We start from the raw sequence: 14,587 nt of genomic DNA, 5'->3' as shown, positions 1-14,587 counted from the left end.
TCCCCCCGGGAGAGTGGTCAAACAGCTCCAAAAGGAAACAGGGCTTTACGGAGTCAGACTCGTGCAGAGACAGCTAAAGATGGTTGTGCTGTGTGTTAGATGTCATTTTGCTTTTATGGCTGATGACATCAGTGCCTAGAGATGCATCATCACTATCCAGTTGTGATGCCCTGATCCGGTATTAGGCTTCTGTACCTTGCCTCCCGGCTCTAAGAGAAATGCACTCGCGCACCACACTAGGTCAGTAATGTCTATTGCAATGGGGACAGCAGTGACTCTTTGCCCCAGGAGGGACCCCGCATGCTCAGCTGAGCATGGTCTGTGGCCTTCAGAGGGGCAGGCACACCCAAACCAGGTGCCTTTCAGATGTTCGGAAATCTGCTGGGCTTTCTTGCAAAACCAGAGGTAGACACTGTTGCACTAGCCAGCATTACCAACACCCAGAAGGAAAATCTGGGCCGATGTGGGACTAGTAAGCATTAATCTCTTTTCCTAGACCTCAGAGAAGTGCCCGGTACAGGAGGTGCTGCTCCCAGCCAGCCCCCTGCTTCTCTGACACCCACCCGAGGGGCCAATGCCACGCTGGCTCCAGCCCGCAGTGGGCTCAGGGCTACGACAGCCCACTCGGGAGGAGCCATGCTCTGCCCACAGCTAAACCCCAGACCTTTACTCACGTGGCCGTGACCTTCAGGCCTTGGCACATTTGTAGGGGCATTACTCAAAGCAGAGAAATAAGCTGGTTAGTTCAGGCTCGGCTCAGAGCCACCCAGTTCAGCCCTGCTGCGTACAAAGCAATCTATGCCGGCCTCCCAACACCGGACCGCTTTTGGACAGCTTTCCCCATTGCTCCCTCTTTCCAAAACAGCACCGCCCCACCGCAGCCCGGCACTGAATGATCTGGCTTTGAAACGCTCCCGGGAGCTCAGGCTCTCCCGTCACACCAGCTTGCTGGCAGCCCCAAAAAGCTCCGAGACAGTTTTACTTCCATGGGCACCAAAAGGTCAGATACTTCACTCCCATTTCAGCCTCCCAAATGCTGCCTGGGTTGACAAAAGCCTGTGCCACCGCCCGGCTGGCACCGAGCAGGGACATCTGACTGGCAGCTCCTGGGTCGGTGCTTTATCCTTAGGCTGAAGCTGATGGGGGGGGGGGAGGGGGGGGAACAAGACAGCTCCTGCTGCCGCATTTCCAGCGCCGGCATGACCAGCAGGCTCCAGCCCTCCCCAGGGAGCAGGCTGGGTCCAGGTGGCAGGCATCCAGGTGGCAGGCAGGAAAGTTCTCCTTCCCCCAGCCCTTGCAGAACCAGCCCAGGAGGGTCTGCCAGGCATGACTCCATCCTCCACCTATAGCCCAGAGAGGTCCTGCACAGGAGCACAGGGTGGGAGGAAGGCTCAGCACCTTGCCAGTGCTGCCTGCATTAGCAGTCTCAGCTGCACCCCTTTTAAGTTTAGACCAGAGCAGCACTCCAAGGGGATTACAGTAGTGGATTGTGGAGTGCAAGGCAACCCCCAGCTCCACAACAAAAGGGACCGGAAAGGCTGCCAGCATGACTCCATGGACACTTCCACTCTCAAAGGCTGCAGTTGCTCCCAAAAAACCTGTTCTGGTATCACCGCCGTCTCGTGGGTCCAAGCCAACGGCAGGGCTCCAGCAAGACAGTCCCCTGCTGCAGTACCCTTCGCTTCAAGGCAAGGACTTTGACGGGGCTGGTTCAGGGGTACTGCAGAGCCAGAGCCAATTCCCTGCCGAGCCCTCTGCTCTGCAGAGCACCAGCCCCACTGGGCTCAGGAATGCAGCTAACATCCCTCCAAATCCGCAGCAAACCACTTCCAAATAATCCTGCAAGCACAGCCTCCCAGGCAGCAGCTCCCCAGGCTGCCCAGGCAGATGCTCCCAGACCCCCAGGCAGCGAAGGGGGTTGTTTCCAGGTGGCTACAACTCTCCACTGCTTTTCTCCCCATTTTCTCAAGGCAGGGTTTGCATAGCGGCAGTCTCCCCAGGGAAAGTTTTCTGTCCCCAAATTCCCAAGAGTGTCAGTTTACACTAATGTCAGATGAGCTGAGATTAGCCTTGCTGCTGAGCAGGGAGCTTTGCTCTGTGGATGGTTTAAAACAACAAGAGGCAGCACGCCAGCACAAGAGGCTCTGCTTGTTCAGGCAAACGACAGTACCTGGCTGCCCATGCTGAAAACCGGGGCTTTGAGAGCATCCTTTAAAACTCTTCTGTCTGAGCACTGCAGGAGAGGACCAGCGCTTCTGGGAGATGCTGCTAGGATTTCCCCACAAACCAAACCCAGCCCACTGGCGAGGGTATCCCCTCGGCCTGGCCAGAGAACTGCTATTGCCTGTGTCCCAGCTCACACAGGACATACTCTCTGGTCTTGCATCCACTCTCCTCTTCGGGGCACAAGGGAGGTGGCCCAGGACACACAGTGTCCCTCAGCCACCCCAACACAGCTGGCCCAGAGCAGAGCCCTATTTCAGACCAACTCTGGCTGCGGCCAAGCTGTTTCACCAACACACTTAACTGCACTTCGTGAAGTTTTCTCACCAGCAACCACACACATTATTCACACAATGAAGGAGGTGAAGGCTACAAAAATCAACACTTCAGCTCCAGAATGAAAAGCAAGTCCTAAAAAAAATTCCTCTGCTAACGGGTGGGAGGAGGAGGCTCTCAAACAGGTAAATAAGTGCCACTGCACTTCCAACAGCTCTGCTGCAGGTAATAGCGGGGTCACGTTCCTACTGAGCATCTGCGTAGAAGTCGGTCATCTTGTCTATTAGGAGAATGGTCTCAGTCTCAAAAAGGCATTCATCTGCTGGTGTCACAGGGCAGGGAGAAAATAAGATAAAAGTTGTGATTTTCAAGGTTTTCCACCCATCCTGAAGGAGGCAGAAAGCAGCAGTTGCATTTTCCCAGCACCACTTAATGCTGAGCAAGGGACTCCCTTCCCCAGACCCCACGCACAGGTGAACACCCAAAAGCAGACATCCCTCCCATGGGACTAACCATTAACAGTTTAGCTCCACACACATGCATCCTGCTTGGCCTCAGCCCAGCACCAGGTCCATGCATGCAGGGTAACTCCAGCTACAGCAGCATCCACCACGTTCAGCATCATCACTTTTCTTGACCAGCACCAGCTGCATAAACCACGGTCCAACAGGGAACAGAGTGCTAAAACACCAAGGCAACATTTATAGGGACACTTAAAACGGTCTATATTATTAAATGAAAGATCCAGATTGACCAAAAAGCTGGTTCTCATCATTCAAGAACTTATAAACTCTTATCCCGACTACAGAAATCCTGGGCCCTTGTTTTGGAAAGCACAGGAGCAAGGCAAACAAGAGGAGCTGTGTCTTTGGCTGGCAGAGGAGAGGTTTATAGTGAGAAAGAAAAGGGCTGTTTCATGCCAGTGCAGCAGAGCACAGGGAAGAAACTGCCATGAAGGGACCAGGATGGTGGCTGTCCTTGTACAGGGATCACACAATGCCAAAGGAGGCAGCCCCAGGACCTGTCATCACCAGCATCTTCCATTCAGCTACCAGCATGAGCAGCAGCTGGAATTGAAACCACTTAAAAAATGAGATGAGGAATAAGGCCCAGATTGCTCCCAGAAGCGATGGAAGAGCTCAATCACAGAAAGACAAAGAGGTATGAAATGCAGCAGTTTGTGACACCCAGAAGAGGCCCCATGGTCCAGCAGCCCCTCTACATGAGAGGGGACGTTACAGGGCTGCAGCCCCCAAGGCAGCAGGCTGGGACATCGCTGCCCCATCGTGCTCTGCAGACCGGCAGGCACAGCGGGATTTTCCTGGCTCTCTGACAGCTATTTCAGAAAGCCGGTAGCCAGTGTCCCTGCCAGCTCTTTCAAAGCATCGCTGTGCCCAGGAGGCACAAGAGCCCTCTGAGGGACCCTGTCTGCTCTGCTGCTGGAGTATCTGCCATCCCACCTCACCAGCCAGGGCTGCCGCTCTGCTTTCAGCAAGAGGGGCTACAGGTGCCAAGACCCACAAGCATAACAAGTCCCACTGACAGTCACAAACGTCACCAGTTGTTTGCTGCCACTGGCCCTGGGAGCAAACCCAAAAATAATATGGCAACTGGGTACCACAAAGTTTCAGTGTCCTGGAGCACTGCACTGCTTGGGGAAGGGTTTGCTGCGTGCTGCCTGCAACAAGCCCCGGTTTAGAGCAGCAGGAATGAGAGCTGATGACTTTGCACACAAGGGAAGTCCCCAGGTGCCTCACAAGATTGGGGAGATCATCAATGGAAAGCCCATTTCTGGACAAAAATATTATATGCCCAGAAAATAACAGGTCAAGCACACAAGACAGCAAACACCAGTATGTCCTCTCACCTGTCTGACACAGCAGAGCCCAGAGGGGGAGAGCTGGGCCACAGCAAGTCCCAAAACCAAAACAGAAGCCCTCTAAGGTGACCTTATCCTGCCTCTTCTTGCCTTCCTCCTCTTCAGCCCTTTAAAGTCCCACAGGTGGTGACTTTACCACTCCAGACTTTTGTAGCTTTCAAACAAAGTAAAAGAAAATGCTGTAGCACCCCAGTTCTCATAAGCTAAACTTGTTACAGTAGGCTGCTCTGGCTCCTGGAAAGAGATCACAGCTTTATTGCTAACCTCCCCATCCCGAGTATCCAGACAGCACAGACAAACCAGCCCCAACACCTAACACAACCCCCTCCCTCCAGAGATACTGATATCTTGGTCTTGAGAGAGCTTAGATAGGCTCAGTGCAGGCAGGGAACTAATTTGGGCACAGCTGCCCCAGTTTAAGGCTCTGCCTTCCCCAGTCTGCACTGCTGCTTCTGCAGCTGCACTGGATCAGCAGCCTGTGTGCTTGCACCCTTCATCGCGGTGCAGAACAGCTGCCATGATACCCATATGGACTCTCCAGACAGCTGAGTGTGCCCTGAAGCAGCACGGGGGTGCGCACACAAGCAGGACATGCAGCCCCCGTGCCAGCAGGGCAACTGAGCACATCTTACCAGTCGGTACATGAGAAGATGTGATACAGGGGGTTGATCTGTGGTTGAGGGTGCTGGGCAGAATGCAGAGGAGCATGCAGCCAGCCCCTCCAGAGGAAGGGCAGAGGCTGGCCAGCACCGGCCAATGCTGCCTGCAGCATCTGGGGCTGCAAGGGGACCATGGAAGAGGGCTCAGACTGAAGAGAGGTCCCTGACGCACTTGTGGGGAGAGCAGGAAGATCGCTGCATGGAAGATGCAGCAGCTGCCAGGGCTGGGATGGCTCAGCACTCCTCAAATAAAAATGGATTAAAGCAATTAAAGGCTTCACTGCTTTGCTCTGCTCCTGGGGAGCTTGTTCAAGTGGCATCTGCTGCCTCCTCATGAACCCTGCGATAACGGGGATACTGCCTCCTCCATTTGCAGCCTGTGGTGGTGGGCAGCCTGGTGGGTGGCATCTCATCCCGGATAACAACAAAACCTCCTTCCTTTTGGCCCCTTTCTTTTGGGGTCCCACTCACACAGGACCCAGCCAGCAGCCACCGACTCATGCTGCCTGCAGGGGACAGGCCACCCCTATGAGCAGTGCCTGGGGCTGCCGGGACATTTCTGCCCTTATTTTTCACAAAGCCCATTTTTCCAAGCCAGGGACCAATTCTAGTGACCCTGGACAGGTAAAGAGCACAACAAGGTGGTGTTGGAAGAGCAATATCTGATGGCAGCACTATCCTTGGCCCCTAACATATAGTCCCTAGTTGTGAAATGCACTGATGATGCCACTGGAGCCTGGTGGCTCTAGGACAGCGTGGTGCAGTGCCAGAAAGAAATGCTGTCCCTATTAATCATGTGGTATAAGCCTCACTTTTTGCAAAATGCAATTCTTCAAGGCACTTTAGAGTATCTTAATGGTCTCTCTGCAGCATGACAGCAATACACTTCAAAACTGCTGGAGCTCTTTCATGCCAGTGACTGATGCTCTTCCCATGCAGTCAGCAGTATCCACAGAAATAGTGGAGCAGTCTTTCACATCATCAGTGGTACCACACCTCCAGCACAGGGCAAAAATAAGCTCCTGAGACAGGTAAAAAATGGTTTATCCATAGCAACAGCTTAACTGCTGCTAACAACATTGATGTCGGTGATGCAGCTATTGCCAACAGATAGCAGGGTGAGAATTTGACTTTGTCCTGGCATCCAGTGGCATTATGTGCTCTGCATATTGCAAGGGACCAGATTAAAAAGCACTGAACGGCAGGCGAGGATTTCCTTAGGACCAGGGGAGAATAGCAGGTCCGTTGGCACCACGCCGATGGATGGATGTGATGCCCTGGTTTGTGCTGGGGAGCTGCTGGGGGTCTCCCCAAGCACTTCACAGAGGGATGTCGGGCTTTGCAGTCAGCTTGAATGCTGACAAATGAGCCTTGCACACCTGTTGCCGTGGGGCTGAGCCCCGTCACTGATTGCTCTCATTAATCTCCAAGAAATTTTCGGCTGAGCTCCGGTGCATCGCCCCGTGCAGCCAGGGAGCATTTGCTCAGCCCCAGTGGGGAGTTCAGCAGGGCTCCCTGCCCTGGGGCTGGCAGCCCCAGCAAGCTCCCCGTCCCATGCTGCTGCTTCCACGCTTTAGCTTTTTTTGCACTTCTTCTTGGGCAGTCTATGAAATCAGACTCGATTTTCCAGCTTACGTGGCTGCAGGAGGGCTGTGCTTGCCTTCTGGGGCCAGCCCCGCCACCAGGCTTTGAGAGGGGAGTGGCACTGGTGACAAAGGCAGGCAGAGGTCAGCGCAGCACTCATCTGTGTCAAATTGTGTTTTCTTTATGAATAAAATAACACCAAGCGCTATTTGAAGCATTTGCAATTTTCCACTCGACTAGGCAGCAAAGTGGCCACCTGGCTGGTGCTCCCCAAGAGCGGTGCGGGAGCTGCAGTGACGTGAGCCTGGCCCCGTATCCAGCCTGAGAGCCCGGACCCCTTCTGCAAGCCTAAATTTACAAATTGCTGTAGCCAAAAAATCCCTGAGGCTGCTGGTTGCCCTCGTGAGAGTGGCCACAAGCAACTGCCCTCAGCTCTGCTTTAGCCCAAGACGTGCTGCAGACTTGCAGAGGTCAAAAGACCGGTAACGAAATGTTACACCAAAAACTTGATATTACTTAAGAGTCCTTTGCAATATGATAGTGAAACGAGCTATGGCTGTGGCCGAGTGCCAGGAGTAATCCAAGCTTGCAGCTTCGCTTGAAAAACCTGCTCACCACCAGGCAGGTGTACATGGAGGGCTGGACAAGGGCAGGCAGCTGGGGCCGGGGAGCGATGGGGCTGGGCACTGGGCTGGAGCAAGCACTGGGTGCAGGGGTGGTTCAGAGACCCTGCTGAGACCCCTCCCCACGACAAGGGAGCAGATTCCACAGCTGCTGGCTCAGGAGTGCCGGAATGTGCCTGGACACTGACACCTGGGTGCCTGCCAGTCCCAGTTGCAAAACCTGCCAAAATAACAGTGTCCCATCATGAGCTGGGAGCAGAGGAATGTGCACGGTCAAGCTCCCTGCCAGGCAATAACCCTCCCGAACCCAGCATTGCTCTGCTTTTGCAAGAGAGAGGAACCCACAGTTTCTCACAATAGCCTTGATAGCAGCTACATTGTGACCATTACCGGGAAGGCAGAGCCCAGTCTGCCAGCTCCGGGGAGGAGCAAGGTGGTACACTGCCTCTCCTAGCCCTCAAGAAATTTGGGAAATTCATCCAAACTCCAGTACTTCCTCCCATCAAGGCCAGTGGGGAATTAGCAGGGGTATTAGGCACTGGGACACGCTGCTGATTTTATCTGTGTTTCTCCTTAACAAGAAAATGGTATCATCTCGGCAAACACGTGCGCCAGCTTGCTGAATCAAATAAGCCTCAACGCCTCACATGGCAAGACTTTGCAGCAGAACAATCAGGCTGACAGATTTTTGTGCATTGACATCACAGATGGGGAAAAAGTCTTACTAATCCTCAAAAGTTTCTTCCAGTGGATGATTTCATTGAGATCTCTGGATCAGTTCCAGCTGCAGCAAATGAGCACAGATAGACCAGAATGGGCAATAACACAGGAGATTTGGGCAATAGCTTAGACAGTATCACAGCATCCAGGAGCATATAAGAGATATTTCCATACAGAGCACCAGCAGGAGCAGCAAGAGGTATTTGGGGCTAGTTGAAGGCAGTGGTAGAGTACAGTTTGGCTAACCTCTAGATCGCATATTTTGTGGCTTCATCACACACAGAAACGCCAGTTTCAATCTGCCAACCATCAATGCCTTGTTCCAAGTCATGGCAACTTCTTTCAAAACCTCTGGGTTAAGCAATTAAGACTATTTTAATCAAGGGATGTGGTCATTCATTGAACACCGATGTCAGCAGCTGCTGCAGCACCTTACGGACAAAGTACCTTTCTCTGAGCCCATCTACTCCCAACTAGGTTAGGCAACTTCCAACCCTGCTAAGGGTGCCTCCCTCACAAAACCAAGCCTGGAGGAGGTTCATATCAGGTCTCAGCCTGGGTGGCATTTTGCCCACTTTAATATCTCTTTATCACCATGATCTGATTGCAGCAATTGCTTGCTTAATTTATTAGCTCAGACTTCGGCTACAGTGCAATACAGACGCTATGATACTGCACCTTAATAGCACCTGTATTGATCTGAACCTGCCTGAAGCCATCCTCGTCACCCTTTCCATAGCTCATGCTCTGACCATGCTGACGGCTCATTTCCCTAATCACTTTCATCAAAGCAAAAGCATGGTCCAGAATTACCAGCTATCAATTTTGCTGCAAGTAAATATTAAAGCACCCACATGTAGACAACACTGATTAATGGTTTATACAGGGAGGCTGGCTTTAAGCTGCACTAGGAGCATTGTCCTCCCCGAGCAGGGAGCTATAGAGGAGGATGCCTGCTTAGAGCTGGTGGTTCAAAGCAGCCTACACCTGTGAAACTGCCTGCAGACATTTGCTGCAGGAGCTCTTTGCTGTGCATCAGTCAGGGCCAGGAATGGTCCTGCTGGGATATAATGATGCCCAGGATGTTTGAGAGTAACATAGAACAGTAAAAGTACAGCATGAAACTACTTACTATTTATACTTTGTGTTCCTTTGTTGCATTTAATCCCACTTAATAGCCAGGCTAATTCCAGCTCAAGTGGTAGGTGTCCTCACTGACATGGTCAAAGCGGGCTGGGGATCCCATGCAGGAGCTGGCCTGCAGATTGGAAGTCGTACCTGCTCCCATCAGCAGTGTCTCCAGGATCCTCCCTCTCTTGCTGGAGAAATTCCCTGGCCGGGGCCACTGCAGGCTGGTTGCTGCTGCCATTGATGGAAGCACCAGATGGGCTTGAGGCAGCTTCTCCTTCATCTACCCGGCACACGCGTCTGTCCTGCTCACCTGCAGAGGCACATAGTATTACTATGCGATGCCAGATTTTATCACTACTTCTTACCCCTGGCAAGATGCAGTTGGACGGCACACAGAAGGGATTTTCACATGGAAAAAGAAATTTTGGGGAAACAGTAGGCATTTTCTGTCCATTTACTGCAATACACCCTCCCCATCCAAGCCCTCAAGGTGACAAATGAAGCCCTCTGACTCCTGTGGTACCCATCCCCCTGCCCAGCTGGGTCGGCTTTGTCCCCTGGGGAGCAGGCAAAAGTCTTTATCATCTGGGAATCATTAACTACCCTCTGTGAGCGAGGAGGTGCAAGAAGCCATCCTGCTCTGCAAACACACTAACGGCTCAAGCAGAGATTAGCAGGAGTGTTTCCAGCCACACCGTGCCACAGAGGTGATGGGGTATCAGGGACCAGGCAGAGCTCTGACCAGCCTACAGGTCCCCTGCCCTTGGCTTTGCCACCACCAAGGTCACTGCCACAGTGCAGCCAGCACGACTTCTTAGGTTGTAATGGGATTGCACGAAGTTTGTGCTGGGGGCCGGGGCGCACAGAGTTCGAGGGAGGGCTGAGCTGCCCAGCCGGTCCCACCACCACAAGCGGCACCTCAGCCAACATCTAGCATTAACCCAGTGGAAGAAATATTTAACCAGCCTCCATCACTGCCCTGCCGTGGGAAATGAAATGTTATCTGCTTTCAAGTCCCAGCCCCGGGTGACTTCAGCAAGGACAGAATTTTGTCTGTAGATCGGGAGCCCAGACATGACTGGCAGTGACGCTGCACTCCCAACCCTGTGCTGAGAGTGGAGATTTAATAAAGATACAGGCAGGCAGGGCCAGGCAGAGCTGCCTGCTCCGTAATTCACAGCATCAAGGCTCCCCAGCGCTGCGGCCAGCAAGCCCATCTTGGCAGCAGCGTTATCTCACTGTCATTGCAATGTCAGCTGTCTGCATTACACAACCATGGAAAAGCCAGTATTTGTGTTGGGCACTCAGTTGACATGTCTGGAGTTTTTTAATACACAGGAGACATGTCCACACAAGAAAGCTCCTGGTGCCACAGCAATTGCCTAGAAAAATGACAGCCAGCAGCCAACATCACTAGCAAAGTAAATCAGCGGCTACGAGCCAATCTGATGTACAGCCCTAGCAATGAGGACTAGCTGTGGGCTGCCCCAGAGCCATCTTCCTCTTTCCAGCATTATGAATTAACCATACGGCCATCCATCAGTGACGCTCTGGGTGCACATTCGGCACAGTATTATTTTCTCTCCACGTGCACGTTGAATAAAAAAAAAAACCACATCGCTTCCTCAGCAGGGCAGAGTCCAAGTCCCAAGAAATGAACCCTCTGTGGCCACATGTGCTGGAGAGCTGTGCTGGAACCACGCTGGAGCCATGCCAGAACCATGCCGGAGCCACCTGGCTCTTCTGCCAGCTGCTGGCATGGGGACTCTCCTGGGCTGTCTTGTCTGGGGGTGATACCTCCAAACAAGACCCTCACCAGATTCACAACAACACGGGGCACAGGAGACACAAGGAGTGATGCTGCAATGAGCTCTCCATGCCACCTTCTGGGACACAAAGCCACTTCGTAAGAGACACAGGGGCACTTAACTGAATGACGCAACCCCTTGTCAGCAGGAGCCATTCCAGATAAAATTATCACCCAGCAATCAACTGCCATCACACAGTAACCTTCAGGGAGCTACCGGGGGAATACAAAGGCTTTTTGTTAATCCCAAAGACTCATGAGCAAAGGTTGAGATTGCTTACTAATTTAGGTAGCAAAGAGAAATGTTGTGCAAGGAGCTTCCAGAAAAACAGCTTTGCCATGAAAAGTCTTTTGGTTCGAGACAGGAGGTCCCAAGCACCCCTCAAACCCCCTTCCCTGCACAGAGGAGCCCAGATGTGCAGCTGGTCAGGCACTAGGGTGTATTGGACAGAAATACGTCCAGAAATTTTAACTGGCCTTTTTCCAATTTTGTTTTACTCAGTCAAAAGCAAGTGTTGATGGATCACAGCCCCTTCCCACTCCTGCATCTACCAGCCATAACCACACTCACCTGGGAGCTCAAACAGGGTTTAAATTGATGCTGTTTTCCCCTTTTGATGCATCACCAGTGAATTCAGAGACCTATTCAAAGGCACCTCAAGGAAAGTAGTACAGATGTACAGCTATCTCTTTTTCAGTTCAAAATTGAGCCAGATGTGGGGGTTTTTAAGTGTGCAGTAAGCAGTCAGGCTGCAGGGCAATGGGTGACGTGAGGGGAATCTGCACAGCCACAAAAAGCTCAGGGGGCACACGTGGGCTGTGAGGCAGATTGCAGTTTGAGCAGACAAACTGCACAGCCTCCCCACTTAAAGCCCTCTCCTCCGCCACAGTCTTGGTCCAGGGGCAAAAGCTGCGTGGGAGCTTCAAAACCCTGCCCACGTCTGACCCAAGGCTGGTCAGCTCGGGCTGACCGCACTCACACAAGCACATGTAGGCACACGCCACACACAGGGGAATGTGGACCAGCCTGCCTCTCATCTCCTGTATCTGATGCTCCACATCAATTAAATTTAATAGCTCCTGGTCAGGAGGTTAAAAAAAAAAATAGTAAATTTTTTTAAAGTGTCTAGTAGCAAATGACTGGCAACTCCTCCTACATTTCATCTCCTGTAACAGAGCAATACCTGCACAGTCTTTTCCCACTTCTTTCTTGTCTTTTCTTCCAGAAAGAATATTCCCTGCAGCCCAAGTATCCGAGTGGAAGCAGGAAGCCGGGAGGCAGCAGCTCGGGTGAGTGCCAGTGCCCCATGGTGGGCTTCGCCAGGCGAGCTGGGAAGGGCTGGGGCTTCTGTCACACCCAGCACTGCTGAGCCCTTGGCTTGAAAACACACCTGGGGTGAATGCTGGGATGTGGAGAGGAGCAAAATGTGGAGAGGTGAAGATAAGTGAATAAGCACCTCCTTGCCCATGGCAGCCTCCCTTCTTTCTCCCATCCTTCACGGAGTCAGGAGTGTCAGGCCAGGAGGTGGCTGTGATGTGCGTGCCCCCATGGGTGCTGCAGTGTGTGAATGTGGCTGGGCACCACAGCAGTGCCCCCCCGGCTTCCCTCATCCCCTTCCTCTGGGTGGGAACGGTCTCTCCCCATTCCTGCCCACCTCCTGGGACCAGAACCTGGGCATCTGCAGGCTGGCACAGGGTGACCTGGCCAGAGCTGGAGGGCAGCACCCATCTAAGAGCCAAGAGGAGCTGCCGGGGTGGTCTAACTCCTTCTTCTCCCCCAGCTTTGCAGCCTCTGGTTTCCCAGGCCATGGCAATTCAGGGACAGCCAACATGGTACTTCCAGCCACAGCAAGGATGGGGATGAGGGACCCAATCCAGGCAGGGGATGCATCTAAGCAGGATGACTTGGGGCAGCAGGAGCCTGGGGCAGCAATGCAGTGGCACCACACAGCCCCAGCGCCACCAGGATGCCTGTGGCCCCCATGCAGGGGCTGCTTTTCCCTCCCGCAGCCCTCGCCCGCAGGGTGCAGCAGCTGCTCCCCCTGGACCATGCAGCAGTTGGTAGATGACAGGGTGTTGCAACACGCCAGGGAATAATCACGATAACTCGAGCGGTTGCCCTGGTGCCGGGCTTGGCTGTTGCAGTGGTTGCTAAAGAGAGTGGGCGTGCGGCTTCCTCTGGGGCGATCTGATTTCTCTGGGAGCGTGGTTAAGGCACACTTAAGAGAAATCGTCCTCGGTGGAGCAGGGATGCGACCTCTCTGCCAGCAGCAGCAGCTGTGCTGAGCAGGCTGCTCAGGTGCCTGGGCATGCATGGAGCTGTTTGCTTTGGGGGGAAAAAACTATTAGCTTGTTCATCCATCCTGGGAAAACATCATCCGGCAATGAAGAGCAAAGGGAGCAAGTTTTCAGGGTGGCAGAGAGACCTTTGGGACCAGCACTGAGGAGCAGCGAAGGCCACCGGCTGCTGCCGGCTGAGCTGCAGCCCCCAGTGGGGTCCCTGTGGGGTGGTGAGAGCAGCGGGGAGGGAGCCGGTGCAGCAGCCACCTCCACGTGACCCTCCATCCCTGCTCCCACCGAAGAGACCTGGCAGGAGCCAGGCAGCTTCGTCGGACCCGGCCAAAAGTCACACAGGCGCGAGCACAGCCGGGCAGAAGCAGCAACTTCAGCCCCTGCAGCCCCATGTCGTGGGACACGGGGCAACACCTGCCCCCTGGGCTCCCCAGGGCCACGCTGAGGAAATCAGGTAAGCCCAGGGCCCCTTGAGCTGCCCCGGGGGGTCCCTGCTCCTCTGCCAGCTCCCCGCTGCCGGGACGGGCTGCTGAGCCCCCCGGGATGCGTCTGCACTGCATACGTGTTTAGGCACAGGTGACTTCGGACCCTGTTTACAATTTTGAGATATCATGTTTGCTGTAATACTTTGGTCGCTGGTTGAGGAGCTGCCCTTCTGCTTCTGCCTTTCAAAACAGACCTGTATCCCACAAGAAATTCCCAGAGCAAACCTATGCTGTGATTCAAACCTTCTTGGAGCGGCATGGGGCTGGACAAGGGGTACTTGCTAATACTATCCCCACAAATCAGCGTGGAAGGATTTTCTCTGTATTCAACAAAATACCTTTGAGCTACCTTAAAACATTCATTAATGATTGATGTGCATCGGTATCATAGGCAGGCAAACGCACAGAGCAAATATTTGATGAGATATTAAAAGTAAGTTTGCGATTATCAAGAAAGACTGTTAAGCATCTGTCACTGCTTAACAAAACTAAACAAGCCGCTCCACATGCCGCTTGCGAAGGCACCAGGCTGACGTCCCTTGGTGATTGCTAACAGAGTGGGATCCCAGCCTTGTTATCTGTGTTTATCACAGTCCAAGGTAGTTAAATGAAATTATTAACCAGCACACCCAATCCTGCCTGCGGGCAGAGGGGAGCTTGTTGCTGCCTGACTGTACAAACATTTCTGACATTAGCCAACACAAAACAGGGAACCAGGAACTTCTACGCACCCAGACAGCTCAACTAGTCCCAAACTTGCCGGGATTTCTCTCTTTTAAATACATGTGCATGAGTGCAAAGCTCAGCAGGTGACTGTGGTGACCTGTGGGGTCCTTTACACCTGGGGTGATCACAGGTGGGGGCACGAGAGCAGCCTGGGCTGAGCCCAGAGCCCACTCTGTTCCCCC

At 53.2% G+C, this 14,587-nt stretch overlaps 1 protein-coding gene across 2 annotated transcripts in view; it reads left to right on the top strand.

The window, feature by feature from the left end:
* The window catches only part of FAM107A (family with sequence similarity 107 member A), a 31,223-nt gene that overhangs the window by 592 nt on the left and 16,044 nt on the right, over nt 1-14,587 (top strand). The window contains exon 2 of one of the 2 annotated variants that reach the window (XM_014280251.3): nt 12,129-12,192. In XM_014280251.3, coding sequence (XP_014135726.2) covers nt 12,129-12,192 — 64 coding nt within the window. Of the gene's footprint in view, nt 1-12,128; nt 12,193-13,040; nt 13,649-14,587 lie in introns of those variants that run through there. The other variant, XM_005432551.3, reaches the window with a different exon arrangement.

The sequence above is a fragment of the Falco cherrug genome, chromosome 4 (assembly GCF_023634085.1).
Source record: "Falco cherrug isolate bFalChe1 chromosome 4, bFalChe1.pri, whole genome shotgun sequence".
Lineage (NCBI taxonomy): Eukaryota > Metazoa > Chordata > Aves > Falconiformes > Falconidae > Falco > Falco cherrug.
The sequence above is the reverse complement of the archived record's forward strand: the minus strand, read 5'-3'. Positions and strand labels throughout refer to the sequence as shown.